The 24,207-nt window shown below is 44.5% G+C and overlaps 2 protein-coding genes across 5 annotated transcripts in view; both read left to right on the forward strand.

Moving 5' to 3' along the window:
* LOC120061454 (nuclear transcription factor Y subunit alpha-like) overlaps window positions 1-1,453 on the forward strand; it is a 17,501-nt gene extending 16,048 nt beyond the window's left edge. For all 3 annotated transcript variants that reach the window (XM_039011270.1, XM_039011272.1, XM_039011271.1), the window contains exon 9: window positions 82-1,453. In XM_039011270.1, the coding sequence (XP_038867198.1) occupies window positions 82-147 (66 nt within the window). In that variant the 3' untranslated portion in view covers window positions 148-1,453. The remainder of the gene's footprint in view (window positions 1-81) is intronic.
* A 5,896-nt stretch (window positions 1,454-7,349) lies between these two features.
* LOC120061455 (S-adenosylhomocysteine hydrolase-like protein 1) overlaps window positions 7,350-24,207 on the forward strand; it is a 68,717-nt gene continuing 51,859 nt past the window's right edge. For both annotated transcript variants that reach the window (XM_039011274.1, XM_039011273.1), the window contains exon 1: window positions 7,350-7,851. In XM_039011274.1, coding sequence (XP_038867202.1) covers window positions 7,660-7,851 — 192 coding nt within the window. In that variant the 5' untranslated portion in view covers window positions 7,350-7,659. The remainder of the gene's footprint in view (window positions 7,852-24,207) is intronic.

The following is a 24,207-nucleotide window of genomic DNA, read 5'->3' on the forward strand; positions in this document are numbered from 1 at the left end:
TGGTATCCTACATCTTTCCTCTCTGTCTCTCTCTCCTCTCTCTCTCTCTCGCCTTCTCTCTCTCTCCTTCTCTCCCCATAGCAACAGGCAGAGCTGGCCGCCCAGGCAGGAGAAGACTCTGTAGCCCAGATGGTCCGTGTTTCGTAGCATTCTACACCCCGACAATGTCTTCCTCCGTATATACACCTCTCGCTAAGCTTGGCCGATATACCGTATACCGGGGTATTTACAAATACCGACAGTATGATTTTCAATACCGTTTAAAAAAAGAAAATCCTAATATTTTTGTTCGGGGGTGCGTGCTACACCACTGCTTAGAAATCTAAAATGTGTCATAAAAAGGATATCCTGTACAGGGCTCCAGCTATGCATTTGGTTTGTTGCTAACTTGCTCGCTAAGTGGCTAGATGTCAAGATCAAGCTTCTTGGTTACTGCAAAGAGAGTCAATCTCATCCTGGATCAAGAACCCTCAACCCTCTTGCCTAAATTGTTTAGTTTATTGTGTAATATTATATATATATATATATATATATATATATATATATATATAATTTTAATAGCTCCCCTTATGTGCATTTCCAGTAATACCCGGTATGGTACAGAAACAGTGTGACATTATGAAAATCTTGATACTGCCCAACCTTACCCCTCGCCCATATAAGGCTCTGCCTGTATTCTATGACTGGGATTTCTCCATGATGGGTCACTATGAATGAACTTTAACCCTTGACCTTTTACTGGAACTGTTGTGCTGTGTTCTGGAAACCAATACTATGGTTACAACTATGAGATGTTTTACCTTCATAAAACCCTGGTCGATGTCTTCATGTTTGCTGAAGCAGTCATAACTGAAGGTAGTTAGTAGCAGAATACATTTCGTTGGTCTTACAGGAGCTTATTTTTTTTGGTGTATTTTACTGAAGCAAAGACTGACAGCTGAATTTGTAAACAGAGTCAAAATGATGGTCGTTATTTTGTATGTATGTATCTTGTTTGTTGAAACATGTAACATTATAGAAGCCTTGGTCCATAGGAATTCTCAACTCCGATATTGACATACTAAATGAAAATGGATATTTGTTAGAATGTTTTTGGAAGCACTTCTCATAGAAAAACAGAGAGGAGAATTGAAATTTCAGTTTACTTCCTGAATTGAAATGGAATTGACCCCAACACTACTTTTTAGAAGGGTTTTCAATATCCAGTCCCCAGTTGTTTGTACAGGGAATGTGTTTTATACAACCTTCTCCATGATAAAAACTAGATGTTTGTTGTGAGATAGACAGCACATGTATGTTGCATTGATGTCTGACTACCCATGTACTTTGTCTGTTTAACTCTACGGGGATCTTTATTTGAGGACCATACATTTCTTTTTTGTGGTTTACAACCATTGTTTGACTGAACTCTTGTGTAACAATCTGTTAATTAAATTGTATTAGGTTCACTTTGTCTTTTTTCTAGTTCTGTGTGTTTCATTGATCGTATTTCTAGGGTCTATATATATATATATATGTGTGTGTGTTCATGTTTTTTTTATTAGGATCCCCATTAGCCGTCGCCAATGGCAACAGCTTGTCATACTGGGGTCTGACATATAACAAAAAAGTTATTACAGACAAAATATTTTAAAAACATTCAAATGTGTGTGTGCGTGCATCTATCAGTTTCACATATATGTCAGTACATACACGCAACAAGTAGGTCACATTTATTTGTTTTTTGAAAACAGGTTTGCTGTTCACTTGCGCTATATAGGATGGGAGTTCCATGCACTCATGGCTCTATAATACTGCATGTTTCCTTGAATTTGTTCTGGACCTGGGGACTGTGAAAATACCCCTGGTGGCATGTCTGGTGGGGGTAAGTGGAATATGCAAACAATTTTGAATTTCCAAAACATTAATGTTTCTTATAAAAACAAGAAGTGATGCAGTCAGTCTTTCCTCAACTCTTAGCCAAGACAGACTGACATGTATAGTATTAATATTAACCCTCTGATTACAATGAAGAGCAAAACATGCCACTCTGTTCTGTGCCCGCTGCAGCTTAATTAGGTCTTTCTTTGCAGCACTTGACCATATGACTGGACAATAATCAAGATAGCATAAAACTAGAGCCTGCAGGACTTTGTGGAGTGTGGTGTCAAAAAAGCAGAGCGTCTCCTTATTACAGACAGACCTCTCCCCATCTTTACAACCATCCAATCTATATGTTTTGACCATGACAGTTTACAATCCAAGGTGACACCAAGTAATTTAGTCTCCTCAACTTGTTCAAGAGCCGTGCCATTCATTACCAGATTCAGTTAAGGTCTAGCACTTAGTGAATGATTTGTACCAAATACAATGCTCTTAGTTTTTTTACTGGCCACCTATTCCAAAACAGACTGCAACTCTTTAAGGGTTTCAGTGACTTCATTAGCTGTGGTTGCTGATGCGTTATTGGTTGAATCATTAGCATACATGGACACACATGTTTTGTTTAATGCCAGTGGCATGTCATTGGTAAAAATAGAAAAGAGTAGAGTACCTAGAGAGCTGCCCTGCGGTACACCACACTTTACATGTTTGACATTAGAGAAGCTTCCATTGAAGAAAACCCTCTGAGCTCTATTCGATAGATGGCTCTGAATCCACGATATGGCAGAGGTTGAAAAGCCATAACACAAAAGTTCTCAACAAAAGGTTATGGTCAATAATATCAAAAGCTGCATTGAAATCTAACAGTACAGCTCCCACAATCTTCTTATTATAAACTTCTTTCAAACAATCATTTTTCATTTGTGTTAGAACCAGTCAAGGCTGCTTTATCACTCTGGGTAGCGGAATGACTTTGGCTTCCCTCCAGGCCTGAGGACAAAGACTAGACCCTAGGCTCAGATTAAATATAGGAGTGGCTATAGAGTCAGCTACCATCCTCAGTAGCCAGTCAGATGTGCAGCCAGACTTATTAGCCACTCCTTTTGCCCCATCTCTTTCAACGATACAGTTTTTCAATTCCTCATCAATCCATGGAGCCTTAACAGTTCTAATAGTCAGGTTCTTAACAGGTGCATGTTTATCAATAATTGGAAGAAGCAATTTCATAAATTCAAGTGTAAAGTCTAGATGCTCCTTATTAATTACATCAGAACAACAAATATGTTTTACATCATCCACATAAGAGCAAAATCCTTTGTATGATTTCTTCTACACTATTTTAGACCCAGCTTTTGGAACTTTGGCTTTCCTTATAGCCACTATATTGTGATCACTGCATCCAATGGGTACGGATATAGTTTTAGAACAAAGTTCTACAGTATTAGTGAATATGTGATCGATACATGTGGATGATCTTGTTCCTGTAGTGTTTGTAAACACCCTGGTAGGTTGATTATTAACCTGAACCAGATTACAGGCACTGGTTACAGTGAGAAGCTTCCTCTTGTAAAACACCCTGGTAGGTTGATTAATGACCTGAACCAGATTACAGGCACTGGTTACAGTGAGAAGCTTCCTCTTGAGTGGACAGCTTGATGAAAACCAGTCAATATTCAGGTCCCCAAGAAAGTAGACCTCTCTGTTTACATCACATACACTATCAAGCATTTCACACATTATTTAGATACTGACTTTTAGCACTTGGTTGCCTGTAGCAACAACATTAAAAGAAAAAGCTTTAGATGTGCCAAGTGAACCTGCAACCACAACACTTCAATAACACTTGACATAAGATCTTCTCTCTTCCCTGTTTCTTCTATAGATGTTTTGTCATTATATTGCGACTGCTGTATCATCAAATTAAGTAAGTGAGTCTCAGAAATGGCTAATATATGAATGTTATCTGATGTTATCAAGTTATTGATTTCATTAACCTTATTTCTAAGGCTCCATATATTAATATGGGCTATTTTCAGCCCTTTCCTGGGTAGCTTATTAGAGATAGACATAATACAGAAAAGAGCAAACAAAGCAAGAGACAATAATATACATTCAGAAGTCAATTAATCAGTTTGTGTGTGTGTGTGTGTGTGTCTGTGTGTGTGTGTGTACTGCGGGGTTGAAGCTACGAACCCATAGGCTTGGCTCTCGTCCCTTCCAGGCTTTGGGGAGGGAGGGTGGACAATGAGCCTGGCATAGCGGATGTAAGCAATGTCCCCACGCGCTCTGGCAGCTTTCATGGCTGGGATCAGTTCTTTCCTCTTCTGGTGCACAGCTTCAGGATAGTACTCGTTGAGGAAGATATGCATTCTGCTCAAGATCTTGGCTCTTTCCAGAACAGCTACCTTTTCCTTGAATCTCAGGAACTTGACCACTATCGGGCCTGGGCCTGTCACCTGGGCCTGTCACCTGGGCCTGTCACCTGAGCCTGTCACCTGGGCCTGTCACCTGAGCCTGTCACCTGGGCCTGTCACCTGGGCCTGTCACCTGGGCCTGTCACCTGAGCCTGTCACCTGGGCCTGTCACCTGAGCCTGTCACCTGAGCCTGTCACCTGAGCCTGTCACCTGGGCCTGTCACCTGAGCCTGTCACCTGAGCCTGTCACCTGAGCCTGTCACCTGGGCCTGTCACCTGGGCCTGTCACCTGGGCCTGTCACCTGAGCCTGTCACCTGAGCCTGTCACCTGGGCCGGTCACCTGGGCCTGTCACCTGGGCCGGTGGTGGGTTTTCCAATCCTGTGGGCGTGCTTCCACCTCAATCTTCCTGTGGTCCATCTTCAGTTTCTCCGAGATCCTTTCCCTCACTTTGTCCTCAGTCTCATGGGGCTATTCTGCAATTCCGTCCACAACCATGTTATTCCACTTAGATTATCCCTCGAAATAATCCGATTTCTCATTCATTGTTATCATGGACTCACATACAGAACTGATGTCCTCTCTCTCAATGACTTACAAATTGCTGTCATCTTGCCGTTCTCCTGTTTAAACTCATTGAGCTGACCTTGGGAGAACTGCAAACTGTTCTTCAGGTCCTGGACCTCTCTGGTTAGGTCGTCCATTCTTTTATTAGTTGACTCCAGCAGCATTTGGATAAAACACTTAAAGCAATTTTTTTGTTGTTGTAAACAACTGCTTGTAGAACTATTTTGTTGGTTTTAAAAGATCCTTCACGTGTGATAGAGAGACACCGCTGTCCTCAACGGTACTCCCACCGGTTTTGGTCTTTGTAATCCCACCAACAGTAGGTTACGCTGTTACTCCTTGCGGTTACAGACAGGGCAGGTCAGAGGGAAGGTTAAAAACAACAACAAACAGCTGGGGTCTAGACAGCCACAAACCCCAGATAATCCGAGGTCCCAGCCGTAATGGCTAACCTCACACGTTCAAGACCTCAAGATAGCAGGGTTATCTTGATAGGCAGCTAGCTAGCAGCTAATCTAGCTGCTACGCCAAACAACTCCTCAAACCCGGCCTTGGTCGGCAGGATCCCTGGACAGATAGTAGCGGTCCCAGAAACTGATGCCAATCGCGTCGCTGGATCCAAACTCAAAAGGTAGGTTGCTAGCTAGTAACCAAACTTGTTCAATAGACTTTCAAAACTTTCCAAAATAACAAACTTTCCAAAACAACAAACTGAGCTCTCCCTCATTCCGCGTTCAACAGGTTTTAGAGTGAGTTCAGGTTCTAGATTCTGGGGGTTTCTGTCTCACTGTGAAGGTAATGAGAGACCCTGGTGGTTTCTGTCTCACTGTGAAGGTAATGAGAGACCCTGGTGGTTTCTGTCTCACTGTGAAGGTAATGAGAGACCCTGGTGGTTTCTGTCTCACTGTGAAGGTAATGAGAGAGCCTGGGGGTTTCTGTCTCACTGTGAAGGTAATGAGAGACCCTGGTGGTTTCTGTCTCACTGTGAAGGTAATGGGAGAGCCTGGTGGTGAATGTGTGTAGTATGCAATACCACCACAATCATTCAAATAAATCCCCCAAGATCCACACCAAAAGGACGTGCTTTTCTTCCTCTGGACAGACTCTGTGACCACACCCTGGATCCATGCCAAAAGGAAGTGTATGGAAGGTGTATCTCAGTGAATGTGCGTGTAGTTGTGTGTTTGTCCAGCTGCACTCTGGTCCTCTGGGGTTTCTGTCTCACTGTGAAGGTGAGGAGAGACCCCGGAGGTTTCTGTCTCACTGTGAAGGTGAGGAGAGACCCCAGAGGTTTCTGTCTCACTGTGAAGGTAATTAGAGACCCTGGGAGTTTCTGTCTCACTGTGAAGGTAATGAGAGCCACTGGGGGTTTCTGTCTCACTGTGAAGGTAATGAGAGAGCCTGGTGGTGAATTTGTGTAGTATGCAATACCACCACTATCATTCAAATAAATACCCCACCAAAAGGACGTTATTTTCTTCCTCTGGACAGACTCTGTGACCACACCCTGGATCCATGCCAAAAGGAAGTGTATGGAAGGTGTATCTCAGTGAATGTGCGTGTAGTTGTGTGTTTGTCCAGCTGCACTCTGGTCCTCTGGGGTTTCTGTCTCACTGTGAAGGTCTCTCATTACCTTCATTACCTTCACATTGAGACAGAAAACCCCAGGGTCTCTCATTACCTTCACAGTGAGACAAAAAAACAGGGTCATATTACCTTCACAGTGAGACAGAAACCCCCAGGTTCTCTCATTATATTCACAGTGAGACAGAAACCCCAGAGGCAGAGAATGCAGCCGGACAAACACACAACTACACACACATTCACTGAGAGACACTTATATACACATTATTGTAAAGGTCATCCTCTGAAGATTTTACCTGTGAAAGTATCTGTAACAGTGGTTTCTGCATCTGTCTCAATCAGGGATTGTATCATGCTGTAAATGGGTCCGTAAAACTCTTCTTAAATTCTTATAAATTGTTCTAAGAATATAAGTTGTTCATAAGTAGTTAGTTCATAATTAGTTCTTAATATAGGTCAATGATAACACCCTCTGATTACATGACCTTCAGTCTATCATTTCTCCATCAAGAAAATCCCTGCTATTAATCTCCTCAATCAATGACTATGTTATATTCTTCTGGTATAGTCTTTCAGGGATGATAGAGTCATTTTTTTTGTGTTTAACAAATTATTAGACAGTGAACTATTTTTTAAACAAATTAAATTGTAGTCATATGGTGCAGCTCTTGATTTTGACCATCAATACAGTTTCATTACAGTAATCCAAATTTGAACACCATGTCCTATGGTGGGCTCGCAGTGGTCATGACGCTATCAAACTGTACCAGAAGTGAGATGGGTCAAATCCAGTTCTCATTGGGCACAAAAGCAGTCCCTTGTCACCTTCTCGGCTGGCCATTGGATGAAAGCCTCCCAAACCCCGGCCCCTCGTTCAGGTGACTTATCCAACAAACCGCCCACTTCGGATGCTGAGTTTGTGACTAGCAACCGACTAGTTAACCGGCCGAAGACCGAAGTCACGACGGCAAGAAAAATAGAGTTCTCATTCAACACTGCCCACAGTCTGTCTATATAGTCAGGCTAGTGCTACAAGGTCAGTCTTTACATTTTGCCGTTGACAGCAGGCCGTTTCGGTTGGGAAATTCCAAACACGAAACAGAAAAGCTCACAGGACAAGGAGACGAGAGAGGTGCGTGACAACAGAGAGAGAGACTAGCCTACACAGTTGCTACTAAGTCTGACATCATCCCAATTATATCCCAAGAGGTCGGAATCACTTGAATGCGAAGATGACAGACGCGGTCGTGGACGGCAAATTGGAGGCGGTGAAACAGGCTACTAAATATGTCAAAGAGACCGAGAACGTTGCGGAAAAATATTCTGCGATGACCGTTAGCAAGAACAGCGACATGAACATGAACGTGGGTGAATTGCAGTCCGCAGCATTTACTGCTGTGCCATCTCTCAAACCCATCAAGAAGGTAAGAAGCAAAGCACAGTCATCATCACCATCAGCATCATCATCATTCCCTACCCTAGGCCTAGGATACTGTTGTGGAAACTGCGTATATACGGGATGGAGAGATGGGTGCAGGATCTGCCTGCTATAGCATACTCATGAGAAGAAACATCCTATTGCATGTCTGACCTTCTAAAATATAACATTTCAATCATACCAAATATGTGTTTCACCTTATGTTACCCAATGATAAAGGTTTGATTTATTTACTGAGAAATTCTGAATTTAGAGCAGGTTCTTTACTCTTATAATATACAGGTACCTGTCAAAATAAAGGAAACGTGTCTTAATGGGGCTTTGGGCCATCACGAGCCAGAACACCTTCACAATGCCCGTTGGAATAGATTCTACAAGTATAACTGCCAAAATAATGTAAACACTTGAGTAAATGAGGGATATAAAGTATATTGAAGGCAGGTGTTTCCACACAGGTGTTGTAAGCAATTAACATCCCATCATGCTTAAGCCGGGTGTACACTACACGATTTTGGCCCCGATTTAGCTCTCCCAGACAAGTTTTTGAGATCGGAAACTAAATCCCCGTGCGCGACCGTCACCGACGCTCGTTTAATGTGAGCGGTTCAAGAGACGCAACCAGAGGACTACCGATCTCGTCTTTTGAGCAGTCCTAGACGTCCCGATATTTTCAAAACATTTATTTTGATTTTATCCGCACAGAATCTGCAACGCTCGTGTAATGTGAGATGTCTAATGACACATTTTGAGAACGGCGATCAGCAATAGCCAATGAGAGCTCGCCAAAGAAGCCAGCGAGATGAAGTTGTTTCACGTCCCCCAGAATGTGTCGACTCCAGTAGGACGGATGACTACTATTAGTATGCATTTGTACTTACCTTTAACCAAAGCCAAATTGTCAAGTCGTTACAGCTCTGTAGTTCACAAGCAATGTTATTCAATATGTTGGCTAGATATTTTATCTCTGTGTGGGAAGTGGGAATGTCTGACGGAAGACGTTTATGAGGCAGCTTTAGGCCAGCTCCCTTGTATAGCGACGTTAAATCTAATCACATTATTGTTTTCGTTAGACACCGTTGTATCGAGAGAATCCTCAAAACCAAGTGAATAATCGTGTAATGTGTGACCCCTGTCTGTGCCACATCGTTTAAGCCGGGGGGACATCACGACTTTCAAAATCCTAACATCACTGAGCCTTCACATTAAACGACCATCTTTCCTGTAGATTATAGTGTGTCTCCAACGTAGCGGTGCGCACACCAAACGATGTGGCACAGATGGTGGTCACAACCCTTACGAAAAAACATTGCAGTTTAAGTGCAGTATATCTGCAGTATGATGTAAACACTGCGTTCAAAATATATATTTTTTTACTGAAGTAATTCTGCAGTGGTTCTGCAGATACAGTGCAGTATAACAGCAGTTCAAGTGCACTACACGGCCGCTATTCTGCAATTTTTGCGTCCAAAATAACACAGTCGACGGCAGTTACTGCACTTTTACTGCAGTTTCAAAACATCAGTCTTTTTTTTGTAAGGCACACTACAAGATTCTTCAATGTGATTATATTTAAGTGAGCTGTGGCTCAACGCAGACTCATAAACGTTCAGTCAGACATTCACGCTTGCCATACAGAGTTGAAGTGTCTAGCCAACATTTTGGAATGGAAAAACATTGCTTGTGAACTTCAGAGCTGTAACCTACTTGACACCTTGGCTTTGGTTAAAGGTAAGTACGAACTCATACTACAGTAGTAGTATTAGTCATCCCTCCTGCTGGAGTCTACACATTCTGGCTGATGCGAAACAACGTCATCATCTGGCTGGTTTCTTTATGTTGGTGTACCTTTATTATTAATTAATTATTAAGTTAACCGTATGTTTATTATAATGAACATCTTCCTTGAATACACTATATACACTATATATACAAAACTATGTGGACACCCCTTTCAAATTAGTGGATTCAGCTATTTCAGCCACACCTGTTGCTGACAGGTGTATAAAATCGAGCACATACCCATACAATCTCCATAGACAAACATTGGCATTAGAATGGCCTTACTGAAGAGCTCAATGACTTTCAACGTTGCACCGTCATAGGATGCCACCTTTCCAACAAGTCAGTTTGTCAAATTTCTGCCCTGCTAGAGCTGCCCCGGTCAACTGTAAGTGCTGTTATTGTGAAGTGGAAATGTCTATGAGCAACAACGGCTCAGCCCCGAAGTGGTAGGCCACAAGCTCACAGAACGGGACTGTAGAGTGCTATAGCGCATAGAGCGTAAAATCATCTGTCTTCGGTTGCAACATTCACTACCGAGTTCCAAACTTCCTCTGGAAGCAACGTCAGCGCAATAACTGTTCGTTGGGAACTTCGTGAAATAGGTTTCCATGGCCGAGTAGCCGCACACAAGCCTAAGATCACTATGTGCAATGCCAAGCGTCGGTTGGAGTTGTGTAAAGCTCGCCGCCATTGGACTCTGGAGCAGTGGAAATATGTTCTCTGGAGCGATGAATCATACTTCACCATCTTGCAGTCTGATGGACAAATCTGTGTTTGGAGGATGCTAGGAGAACACTACCTGCCCCAATGCATAGTGCCGACTGTAAAGTTTGGTGGATGAGGAATAATGGTCTTGGGCTGTTTTTCATGGTCCAGGGCCCTTAGGTCCAGTGAAGGGAAATCTTAACACTACAGCATACAATGACATTCTAGACGATCCTGTGCTTCCAACTTTGTGGCAAATACCCCAAATAGACCGTATGGGCCATGGTTAAAAGTAGTGGACTTTAAAGGGAATAAGATACCATCCTGTGAAAGACTGTTAGTATGAACGGTAATCTGGCCAGCGCACGCTATATTTAGAGTTCTGGGTTTGGAGATTAATTCATCTCAGAACATAGCTAAGTCTTCCGAGTCTACCCTCTGGTAGCAGGACAATATGTGGACCGAGTGCTAACTAATCTAGTGGCGCTGACTAAGATGTATGCTTAGTATCCTCAGAATGTATACAAGTTATGCTACAACATGACATCCAGGGATACGTCCCAAATGACTTTATTCCGATTCCCTTTATAGTGCACTACATATGACCAGGGCCAATAGTTTGGGTGTAATTTGGGACGCATAGGGTTTATACAACCCAACACCCCTCCCGAGTGGCGCAGCGGTCTAACATGCTGACGCGAGCATTGCAAAAAAATAAATTTAAACATACGTGTTTTTCAATTATTGCACCCACACTGCTTGCGTGCGCCAACGAGCGTCTGCGTTGCCAAGCGCTAAAATAGAAGTCAGTTCTATTTGTGACGCTGAACGCGGTGCAAGTCCTGCCTCTCCCATTCTCTTCTCATTGGTTTATAGAAGCAGATACCCACGTGCCATCTCCTCATTGGTTATATCCACATGGGTGATTGAAAGATGAACTGAGTTCGGTCGGTCGTCGTGGTAACTATGAAAGTTAGATGCCAATCGCCATATAAAGTCCAAAGAAGAAAAGGTCTGGAAGGAGGAGAGATGACTAGAAACGATTCGGTTTACCGTTTTATGTGTGGATTAATTGCCGGATTAGAGGACCTTGTGCATTTCAGGTAAAATAACAACCCAATGTTTATATACCAGGACAAATTAGCTAGCAACAACAAGCTAGCTAAATAGGACAAATTAGCTAGCAACTGCAAGCTAGCTAGCTAAATTGCCATAACTGTTTAATGCTTTTCGACCTGTCCCCAAATTAATATAATTGGTTCAGAGTTTTTGATATTTTAACCTGTGTGTCGTGGTCGCGTTTGGTGTGGGGGGACAAAATCAATTTGCGCATGATGGCGCACGCACGCTGCCGGTTTGGGTACGGTGTAAGGCAGGCACTGCATCTCAGTGCTAGAGGCGTAACTACAGATCCTGGTTTGATTCCAGGCTGTATCACAACCGGCCGTGATCGGGAGTCCCATAGGGCGGCGCACAATTGGCCCATCGTTGTCCAGCTTAGGGTTTGGCCGGGGTACGACGTCATTGTAAATAAGAATTTGTTCTTAACTGACTTGCCTAGTTAAATAAAGGTTAAACTAAACTAAAATACATTTATATTGTCGCATACCCCCTGGTAGGCTTGACAATATGTGGATTGAGCAGGCCAGAGCCTCAGCCGTATTCACAAAGCATCTCGAGAGTGCTGATATCAGATACGTTTTCCCTTTTAGATAATAATGAATACGATTATATGAACAGATCTGATCCTAGATCAGCACTCCTACTCTGAGAAACGTTGTGATTACGGGTCCTGGTGTTTAAACAGTGGATATGGGAGGAATGTGGTCAGACTCTTATGAAAATAAATCTGTGTGTTATGAATTCATGTGAGAGGCTGTGAGCCAGAGCTCCTGACTGTGGTCAAACTGTGCCACGTGTAATGGTGTTCAAGTCTTGAGTAAGAAGATTAATTTACAGGGTTACAGGTGTTAAAGTCTTGAGTAAGAAGATTAATTTACAGGGTTACAGGTGTTAAAGTCTTGTGTAAGAAGATGAATTTACAGGGTTAAAATAGTGAAGAAGATTATGTAAACACTAAACATAGATTATGTAAACACTAAACATAGATTATGTAAACACGGAACATAGATCAATCTAAAAAGTATTTACCAAAAATATGCTTTTCTTTTGAATGAGTGGGAAGCAGTATTTGGGGAAAATAAGTAGCTTTATTATGGTTTTCTAAAACCAAACAAACACATTTCAAATAGAAGAGTGATTTATTTACCCCAAGTCTCAACCGGCGTCTCTCTCAATACCAAATGGCTGCACGCTGGACAGTTATGGAAGCTGGGAGTGTAGTTATAGGCCTGAGAGTGTGTCATCAAGGCTCTCATCAAGGCAAAGGGTGGCTACTTTGAAGAATCTCAAATCTATTTTGATTTGTTTAACACTTTTTTGGTTACTACATGATTCCATATGTGTTATTTCATAGTTTTGATGTCTTCACTATTATTCTACAATGTAGAAAATAGTAAAAATAAAGAAAAACCCTTAAATGAGTAGATGTGTCCAAACGTTTGACTGGCTGTGCCTGCCTCGTGTGTGTGTGTGTGTGTGTGTGTGTCCGTTTGTGCGTGGGTGGAGACTGCGTGTGTGTGTGGTGGGGCGGGGGGGGGGGGGGATAGCACTCCTCTGCCTACTTCCTCCTCTTCAATCTACCCACTAGTACTACAACAATACACCTCCTGGGAGGAATGTGGCTGAGAATGGAGTCATTACAATACATTTATTAAAGCGTTTACCTTTGATGTTATCACTTAGGTAATATGCAGTCGTACCACTTAGGTAATAGGCAGTCGTACCACTTAGGTAATAGGCAGTCGTATCACTTAGGTAATAGGCAGTCGTATCACTTAGGTAATAGGCAGTCGTATCACTTAGGTAATAGGCAGTCGTATCACTTAGGTAATAGGCAGTCGTATCACTTAGGTAATAGGCAGTCGTATCACTTAGGTAATAGGCAGTCATATCACTTAGGTAGTAGACAGTCATATCACTTAGGTAATAGGCAGTCATATCACTTAGGTAATAGGCAGTCATATCACTTAGGTAGTAGGCAGTCATATCACTTAGGTAGTAGGCAGTCATATCACTTAGGTAGTAGGCAGTCATATCGCTTAGGTAGTAGGCAGTCATATCGCTTAGGTAGTAGGCAGTCATATCACTTAGGTAGTAGACAGTCATATCACTTAGGTAGTAGACAGTCATATCACTTAGGTAGTAGACAGTCATATCACTTAGGTAGTAGACAGTCATATCACTTAGGTAGTAGGCAGTCATATCGCTTAGGTAGTAGGCAGTCATATCACTTAGGTAGTAGGCAGTCATATTGCTTAGGTAATAGGCAGTCATATCACTTAGGTAGTAGGCAGTCATATCACTTAGGTAATAGGCAGTCATGAAAGACTACCTCTTAGGAAAAACAATGTTCTACATTAGTCAAACATTCAAAGCCATTTTATTTTGTGATAGCATTTTACGGCATACTTTGTTTACGTCAAGGTCAAGCTCAGATATTCATTTAACATGCACTGCATGTTTGATATAGAAGATAAGCTATTAGCAAATAGCCATAGAACGAACTCGAATGCTTACTTACTATCTAGGCTTTTATCTCTGTTGATCTTATGACAGAAACCGTTCTGGTGCCTCGTGGATCTAAATTCAACTCTAAAATCAAACAGTAACTCTATTGATAACGTTGTTTAATCTGGAACAGTAAGTTACGTCTCTATTTCTGCCATTAACCGGCAGTACTGAGTCACGCTGCAGCGCTGTGCTCACAGTGTTTGACTATCAGTCAGATCAAATCAAATTTTATTTGTCACGTGCCGAATACAACCTTTACAACCGTAAAATGCTTACTTACAAGCCCTTAATGCAGGGATGCTTAAATCAGTTTTACCTCATTTCTATCAGCATGTTAAATGTGCAAGCAGAAGAAAAAAAAAAACTCTAGACCATCTTTACTCCACACACAGAGATACGTACAAATCTCTCCCTCGCCCTCCATTTGGCAAATCTGACAATAATTCTATCCTCCTGATTCCTGCGTACAAGCAAAAATTACAGCAGGAAGCACCAGTGACTCAGCCTATTAAAAAGAGGTCAGATGAAGCAGATGCTAAACTACAGGACTGTTTTGCTAGCACAGACTGGAGCATGTTCTGGCATTCTTCCGATGGCATTGAGGAGTACACCACGTCAGTCACTGGCTTTATCAATAAGTGCATCGATGACGTCGTCCCCACAGTGACTGTACTTACACACCCCAACCAGGAGCCATGGATTACAGGCAACATTCGCACTGAGCTAAAGGGTAGAGCTGCCGCTTTCAAGGAGCGGGAGTCTAACCTGGAAGCTTATAAGAAATCCCGCTATGCCCTCTGACGAACCATCAAACAGGCGAAGCATCAATACAGGACTAAGATTGAATCGTACTACACCGGCTCCGACGCCTGTCGGATGTGTCAGGGCTTGCAAACTATTACAGACTACAAAGGGAAGCACAGCTGAGAGCTGCCCAGTGACACAAGCCTATCAGACAAGCTAAATAACTTATATGCTTGCTTCGAGACAAGTAACACTGAAACATGCATGAGAGCATCAGCTGTTCCGGATGTTTGTGTGATCACGCTCTCCGCAGCCGTCATGGCTCACTTCAACACCATTATCCCAGAAACCCTGGACCCACTCCAATTTGCATACCGCCCCAACAGATCCACAGATGATGCAATCTCTATTGCACTCCACGCTGCCCTTTCACACCTGGACAAAAGGAACACCTATGTGAGAATGCTATTCATTGACTACAGCTCAGCGTTCAACACCATAGTGCCCTCAAAGCTCAACACTAAGCTAAGGACCCTGGGACTAAACACCTCCCTCTGCAACTGGATCCTGGACTTCCTGACGGGCCGCCCCCAGGTGGTAAGGGTAGGTAACAACACATCCGCCATGCTCATCCTCAACACCGGGGCCGCTCAGGGGTGCGTGCTCAGTCTCCTCCTGTACTCCCTGTTCACTCATGACTGCACGGCCAGGCACAACTCCAACACCATTAAGTTTGCCGATGACACAACAGTGGTAGGCCTGATCATCGACAACGATGAGACAGCCTATAGGGAGGAGGTCAGAGACCTGACCGTGTGGTGCAAGGACAACAACCTCTACCTCAATGTGATCGTGACAAAGGAGATGATTGTAGACTACAGGAAAAGGAGGACCGAGCACGCCCCCATTGTCATCGACAGGGCTGTAGTGGAGCAGGTTGAGAGCTTCAAGTTCCTTGGCGTCCACATCACCAACAAACAAACATGGTCCAAGCACACCAAGACAGTTGTGAAGATGGCACGACAAAACCTATTCCCCCTCAGGAAACTGAAAAGATTTGGCATGGGTCCTCAGATCCTTAAAAGGTTTTACATCTGCACCATTGAGAGAATCCTGACTGGTTGCATCACTGCCTGGTATGGCAACTGCTCGGCCTCTGACCATAAGGCACTACAGAGGGTAGTGCGTACGTCCCAGTACATCACCGGGGCCAAGCTTCCTGCCATCCAGGACCTCTATACCAGGCGGTGTGACTATGACTAGGATGGCTGGAGTCTTTGATCATTTTTAGGGCCTTCCTCTGACACCGCCTGGTATAGAGGTCCTGGATGGCAGGAAGCTTGGCCCCGGTGATGTACTGGGCCGTACGCACTCCTCAATTTCACTGTAAGGTCTACACTTGTTGTATTCGGCGCATGTGACAAATACAAATTGATTTGATTTTAACCAACAATGCAGTTTAAAGAAAATAGAGTTAAAAATATATTTACGAAATAAACTAAAGTAAAAAAAAAAAAAAAAAGTAACTCAATAAAATAACAATAACAAAACTATATACAGGGGGTACTAGTACCGAGTCAATGTGCGGAGCTACAGGTTAGTCGAGGTAATTTGTACATGTACAGTGCATTCGGAAAGTATTCAGACTCCTTTTCTTTTTCCACATTTTGTTACCTTACAGCCTTATTCTAAAATGGATTAAATATGTTTTTTCTCCTCATCAATCTACACACCCTTAATGACAAAGCAAAAACAGGTTTTTAGACATCTTTGCAAATTTATTTAAAAAACCCCTGAAATATCACATTTACATAAGTATTCAGACCCTTTACTCAGTGTTTTGTTGAAGCACCTTTGGCAGCGATTACAGCCTCAAGTCTTCTTGGGTATGACACTACAATACACCTGTATTTGGGGAGTTTCTCCCATTCTTATCAGCAAATTCTCTCAAGCTCTGTCAGGTTGGATGGGGAGCTTTGCTGCACAGCTCTTTTCAGGTCTCTCCAGAGATGTTAGATTGGGTTCTAGTCCGGGAACTGGCTGAGCCACTCAAGGACATTCAGAGACTTGTCCCGAAGCCAGTCCTACGTTGTCTTGGCTGTGTGCTGAGGGCCGTTGTCCTGTTGGAAGGTGAACCTCCGTCCCAGACTGAGGTCCTGAGCGCTCTGGAGCAGGTTTTCATCAAGGATCTGTCTGTACTTTGCTGAGTTCATCTTTGCCTCGATCCCAACTAGTCTTCCAGTCCCTGCCGCTGAAAAACATCCCCACATTATGATGCTGCCACCACCTGACCCCCGATCTATGCCTCGACCAAATCCTGTCTCGGAGCACTACGGACAATTCCTTCGACCTCATGGCTTGGTTTTTGCTCTGACATGTACTATCAACTGTGTAACTTTATATAGACTGGTGTGTGCCTTTCCAAATAATGTCCAATCAATTGAATTGAAAACAGGTGGACTCCGATGAAGTTGTAGAAACATCTCAAGGATGATCAATGGAAACAGGATGCACCTGAGCAAAATTTTGAGTGTCATAGCAAAGAGCCCGAATACTTATGTTAATGAGGTATTTCGTTTTTTTTATTTGTAAGAAATTAGAAAAAAATTCAAAAACCCTGTTTCTGCTTTGTCATTATAGGGTATTATTTGTAAATTGATGAGGATTTGTATTAATTTAATCCATTTTAGAATAAGGCTGTAACCTAACAAAATGTGGAAAAAGTCAAGGGGTCTGAATACTTTCCGAAGGCATTGTAGGTAGGCGTAAAGTGACTATGCAAAGATAATAAACAGCCAGTAGCAGCAGTGTAAAAACAAAGGGGGGGGGGGGTCAAAGTAAATAATCCAGGTGTCCATTTGATGAATTGTTCATCAGTCTTATAGGTTGGGGGTAGAAGCTGTTAAGGAGCCTTTTGGAATTGGCGCTCCTAGACTTGGCGCTCCGGTACCGCTTGCCGTGCAGGAGCAGGGAACAGTCTATTACTTGGGTGACTGAAATCTTAGAATTTTTGGGGGGCCTTCCTCTGACAGTACATACAGTACCAGTCAAAAGTTTGGACACAGCTACTCATTCAAGTTTTATTTTAATTTTTTACTTTTTTCTACTATTTTCTACGAAACTATGAAATAACGCATGGAATCATGCAGTAACTAAAAAAGTGTTAAACAAATCAAAATATTGTTTATTGAAAATATAGATTTTTCAAAGTAGCCACACTTTTCCTTGATACAGCTTTGCACATTCTCTCAACCAGCTTCACCTGGAATGCTTTACCAACCGTCTTGAAGGAGTTCCCACATATGGTGAGCACTTGTTGGCTTGCCTTTCCTTTACTCTGCGGTCCAACTCATCCCAAACAATCTCAATTGGGTTGAGGTTTAGCGATTGTGGATGTCATGTCATCTGATGCAGCACTCCCTCACTCTCCTTCTTGGTCAAATGGCCCTTACACAGCCTGGAGGTGTGTTGGGTCATTGTCCAGTTGAAAAACAAATGATAGTCCCACAAAGCGCAAACCAGATGGGATGGTGTATTGCTTCAGAATGCTGTGGTAGCCATGCTGGTTAAGTGTTCCTTGAATTCTAAATAAATTACAGACCGTGTCACCAGCAAAACACCCCCACCATCAAACCTCCTACTAAATGCTTCATGGTGGGAACCACACATGCGGAGATCATCCGTTCACCTACTCTGCGTCTCACAAAGACACAGCGGTTGGAACCAAAACTCTCAAATTTGGACTCATCAGACCAAAGGACAGATTTCCACCGGTCTAATGTCCATTACTTATGTTTCTTGGCCCAAACAAGTCTCTTCTTCTTATTTGTATCCTTTAGTTGTGGTTTCTTTGCAGAAATTTGACCATGAAGGCCTGATTCACACAGTCTCCTCTGAACAGTTGATGTTGATATGTGTCTGTTACTTGAACTCCGTGAAGCATTTATTTGGGCTGCAATTTCTGAGGCTGGTAACTCTAATGAACTTATCCTCTGCAGCAGAGGGACCTCTGGGTCTTCCTTTCCCGTGGCGGTCCTCATGAGAGCCAGTTTCATCATGATGGTTTTTGTGATTGCAGTTGAAGAAACTTTAACAGTTCTTGAAATGTTCCACATTGACTGACCTTCATGTCTTAAAGTATCGATGGACTGTCATTTCTCTTTGCTTATTTGAGCTGTTCTTGCCATAATATGGACTTGGTATTTTACCAAATAGGGCTATCTTCTGTATACCACGCCTACCTTGTCACAACACAACTGATTGGCTCAAACACATTAAGAAGGAAAGAAATTCCACAAATTAACTTTTAACAAAGCACACCTGTTAATTGAAATGCATTCCAGGTAACTACCTCATGAAGCTGGTTGAGAGAATGCCAAGAGTGTGCAAAGCTGTCATCAAGGCAACGGGTGGCTACTTTGAAGAATCCAAAAATATATTTGGATTCGTTTAACACTTTTTTTGGTTACCACATGATTCCATATGTGTTATTTCATAGTTTTGAAATATTCACTATTATTCTAAAATGTAGAAAATAGTCCAAATAAAGAAAAACCATGGAATGAGTAGGTGTGTCCAAACCTTTGACTGGTACTGTAGGTCCTGGATGGCAGGAAGCTTGGCCCCAGTGATGTACTGGGCCTTACGCACTACCCTCTGTATCGTCTTACGGTCGGATGCAGAGCAGTTGCCATACCAGGCAGTGATGCAACCGGTCAAAAAGGTGTTTGATAAAGAAAGTATGCTTATTTTAGTTGTTTTTCCCCGCCTTGTCACTATTAAATCGAGTTAAGGAGGAAATTGATGCCTTTGCAGCCTGAATGGAGAATGTTCGCATCAGTTGTGAGGTTCACATCGGTTGTGAACCAAGCCATGAGGTCGAAGGAATTAGAGCTCTGAGACAGGATTGTGTCGAAGCACAGATCTACGGAAGGGGACCAAACATTTCTGCAGCATTGAAGGTCCCCAGGAACAGTGGCCTACATCATTCTTAAATGCAAGAAGTTTGGAACTACCAAGATTCTTCCTAGAGCTGGCCGCCCGGCCAAACTGAGCAAGGTGACCAAGAACCTGATGGTCACTCTTACAGAGCTCCAGAATTCCTCTTTGGAGATGGGAGAACCTTCCAGAAGGACAACCATCTCTTCAGCACTCCACCATTCAGGCCTTTATGGTAGAGTGGCCAGATGGAAGCCACTCCTCAATAAAAGGCACATGACAGCCCCCTTGGAGTTTGCCAAAGGGCACCTAAAGGACTCTCAGACCATGAGAAATAAGATTCTCTGGCCTGATTAAACCAATATTGAACTCTTTGGCCTGAATGCCAAGCGTCACGTCTGGAGTAAACCAGGCACCGCTCATCACCTGGCCAATACCGTCCCTACGGTGAAGCATGGTGGTGGCACATCCTGCTGTGAGGATGTTTTTCAGCTGCAATGACTGCGAGACTAGTCAGGTTGGAGGGAAAGATGAAGGGTACAGAGAGATCCCTGATGAAAACCTGCTCCAGAGCGCTCAGGACCTCAGACTGGGGCGAAGGTTCACCTTTCAACATGGCAACGACCCTAAGCACACAGCCAAGACAAGGCAAGAGTGGCTTCGGGACAATCTCTGAATGTCCTTGAGTGGCCCAACCAGATCCCAGACTTGAACCCGATCTAACAGCTCTGGAGAGAACTGAAAATAGCTGTACAGCAATGCTCTCCATCCAACCAGACAGACCTTGATAGGATCTACAGAGAAGAATGGGAGAAACACCCCAAATTCAGATATGTAGCGTCATACCCACTCTTGCGTTGTGTTATTGACTTTACGTTTGTTTATGTGTAACTCTGTGTTGTTGTTTTTGTCGCACTGCTTTGCTTTATCTTGGCCAGGTTGCAGTTGTAAATGAGAACTCGTTATCAACGGGTCTACCTGGTTAAATAAAGGTGTGTCACGATCGTCAAAGGGACTGAGAGAGGACCAAGGCGCAGCGCGTGGAAAGTACATCTTCTCTTTATTAGAAGAAGGAAAAAACCGAAACAAAACAACAAACAGACGACCGTGAAGCTATAAATACAAAATGGTGCTGACACTGACCATTACACACTGACATAGACAATTCCCCACAAACAGCTAAAGCCTATGGTTGCCTTAAATATGGCTCCCAATCAGAGACAACAATAACCAGCTGTCTCTAATTGAGACCCAATTCAGGCAACCATAGACTTTCCTAGATACCTACACTCAACCATAGACACAGCTAGACTTCTATACTAAACATGAACCCAACTACTCTAATAAACCCCCTAAACTTTACAACCACCCTAGACACTACAAAAAACACATTCCCCATGTCACACCCTGACCTAACTAAAATAATAAAGAAAACAAAGAATACTAAGGCCAGGGCGTGACATAACCCCCCCCTTAAGGTGCGAACTCCGGGCGCACCAGCACACAGTCTAGGGGAGGGTCTGGGTGGGCGTTCGTCCACGGCGGCGGCTCCGGCACTGGTCGTGGTCCCCACCCCACCACAGTCACTACCCGCCTTAGTAGCCTCCTCCAAATGGCCACCCTCCACATTAACCCCACTGGTTTAAGGGGCAGCACCGGACTAAGGGGCAGCACCGGACTAAGGGGCAGCACCGGACTAAGGGGCAGCACCGGACTAAGGGGCAGCACCGGACTAAGGGGCAGCACCGGGATAAGGGGCAGCACCGGGATAAGGGGCAGCACCGGGATAAGGGGCAGCACCGGGATAAGGGGCAGCACCAGGATAAGGGGCAGCACCAGGATAAGGGGCAGCTCCGGACTGAGGGACGGCAGCTCCGGACTGAGGGACGGATCCTGGCTGGATGACGGCTCTGGCGGATCCTGGCTGGACGGCTCTGGCGGATCCTGGCTGGACGGCTCATGGTTGGCTGACGGATCTGGCTGCTCATGGCTGGCTGACGGATCTGGCTGCTCATGGCTGGCTGACGGATCTGGCTGCTCATGGCTGGCTGACGGATCTGGCTGCTCATGGCTGGCTGACGGATCTGGCTGCTCATGGCTGGCTGACGGATCTGGCTGCTCATGGCTGGCTGACGGATCTGGCTGCTCATGGCTGGCTGACGGATCTGGCTGATCCTGTCTGGTAGGCGGATCTGGCTGATCCTGTCTGGTTGGCGGCTCTGGCAGATCCTGTCTGGTTGGCGGCTCTGGCAGATCCTGTCTGGTTGGCGGCTCTGGCAGATCCTGACTGACGAATGGCTCTAGCGGCTCCTGACTGACGAACGGCTCTGACGGCTCGGGACAGACGGACGGCTCTGACGGCTCGGGGCAGACGGATGGCTCAGATGGCGCTGGGTAGACGGATGGCTCAGATGGCGCTGGGTAGACGGATGGCTCAGATGGCGCTGGGTAGACTGATGGCTCAGATGGCGCTTGGCAGACGGGTGGCTCAGATGGCGCTTGGCAGACGGGCAGTTCAGGCCCCGCTGTGCAGACGGCAGACTCTGGCCGGCTGAGGCGCACTGTAGGCCTGGTGCGTGGTGCCGGAACTGGTGTTACCGGGCTGGGGACACGCACCTTCAGGCTAGTGCGGGGAGAAGGAACAGGGCATACTGGACCCTGGAGACGCACATTAGGCCTAGTGCATGGTGCCGGAACTGGTGGTACCGGGCTGGGGACACGCATCTCAGGGCTAGTGCGGGGAGCAGCAACAGGACGCACAGGACTCTGGGGACACACAGGAGGCTTGGTGCGTGGTGTAGGCACCGGTGGCAAAGGGCTGGAGACACGCACCATAGGGCTAGTGCGTGGAGGAGGCACTGGTGGTACTGGGTCGGGGCGGGGAGGTGGCGCCGGAAATACCGGACCGTGCATGCGTACTGGCTCCCTTGAGCACTGAGCCTGCCCAACCTTACCTGGTTGTATGCTCCCCGTCGCCCGACCAGTGCGGGGAGGTGGAATAACCCGCACCGGGCTATGTAGGCGAACCGGGGACACCATGCGTAAGGCTGGTGCCATGTACGCCGGCCCGAGGAGACGCACTGGTGACCAGATACGTTGGACCGGCTTCATGACATCCGGCTCAACGCTCAATCTAGGCCGGCTGATACGTGGAGCTGGAATGTACCGAACCGGGCTATGCACGCGTACAGGAGACAGCGCCATGCGCTCTACTGCGTAACACGGTGTCTGCCCGTACTCTTGCTCTCCACGGTAAGTACAGGGAGTAGGCGCAGGTCTCCTACCTGACTTCGCCACACTCCCTTTAAGGCCCCCCCCAAGAAATTTTTGGGTTGTACTCACGGGCTTCCAGCCTTGCTTCCGTGCTGCCTCCTCATATCGCCTCCTCTCGGCTTTAGCTGCCTCCAGCTCTTCACGAGGGAGGCGATATTCTCCCGGTTGTGCCCAAGGCCCCTTACCATCCAGTATCTCCTCCCATGTCCATGAATCCTGTGTAGGTGGATCCTGTTGCCGCTTGACACGCCGCTTGGTCGTAGATTGGTGGGGAATTCTGTCACGATCGTCAAAGGGACTGAGAGAGGACCAAGGCGCAGCGCGTGGAAAGTACATCTTCTCTTTATTAGAAGAAGGAAAAAACCGAAACAAAACAACAAACAGACGACCGTGAAGCTATAAATACAAAATGGTGCTGACACTGACCATTACACACTGACATAGACAATTCCCCACAAACAGCTAAAGCCTATGGTTGCCTTAAATTTGGCTCCCAATCAGAGACAACAATAACCAGCTGTCTCTAATTGAGACCCAATTCAGGCAACCATAGACTTTCCTAGATACCTACACTCAACCATAGACACAGCTAGACTTCTATACTAAACATGAACCCAACTACTCTAATAAACCCCATAAACTTTACAACCACCCTAGACACTACAAAAAACACATACATTCCCCATGTCACACCCTGACCTAACTAAAATAATAAAGAAAACAAAGAATACTAAGGCCAGGGCGTGACAAGGTGATTTATTTTTATTTTTCTAATAAATAAATACCAAAGAAGACTCGACGCTTTGATCGCTGTCAAAGGTGCTTCAACAAAGTACTAAGTAAAGGGTCTGAATACTCATGTAAATGTTATATCTCTCTTTTTTTTATTTTCAATAAATTTGCGAAAAATGTCTAAAAAACAGTTTTTGCTTTGTTTTAATGGGGGTATTGTGTGTAGATTGACGAGAGAGAAAAAAACAATGTAATCCATTTTAGAATAAATCTGTAACGTAACAAAATGTGGAAAATGTCAAGGGGTCTGAATACTTTCCGAATTCACTGTATGTGTGACCGGACATTTTCAAATCGTAGTTGACTACCCCTGGTCTATGGATTACACCTCCTGTCCTGTCCTGTCCTGTCCTGTCAGATGGTGTGGTGGTATTAGTGGTGCCACTCTAAGTGGTTTTAATGTTCCTCTATACTTAGCCTGTTCTCTGCTCCTACACCTCCTATTGACAATCACTAGGGGATCACAGAGGCCAGG

The sequence above is a fragment of the Salvelinus namaycush genome, chromosome 16 (genome assembly GCF_016432855.1).
Source record: "Salvelinus namaycush isolate Seneca chromosome 16, SaNama_1.0, whole genome shotgun sequence".
Classification (NCBI taxonomy): Eukaryota; Metazoa; Chordata; class Actinopteri; order Salmoniformes; family Salmonidae; genus Salvelinus; species Salvelinus namaycush.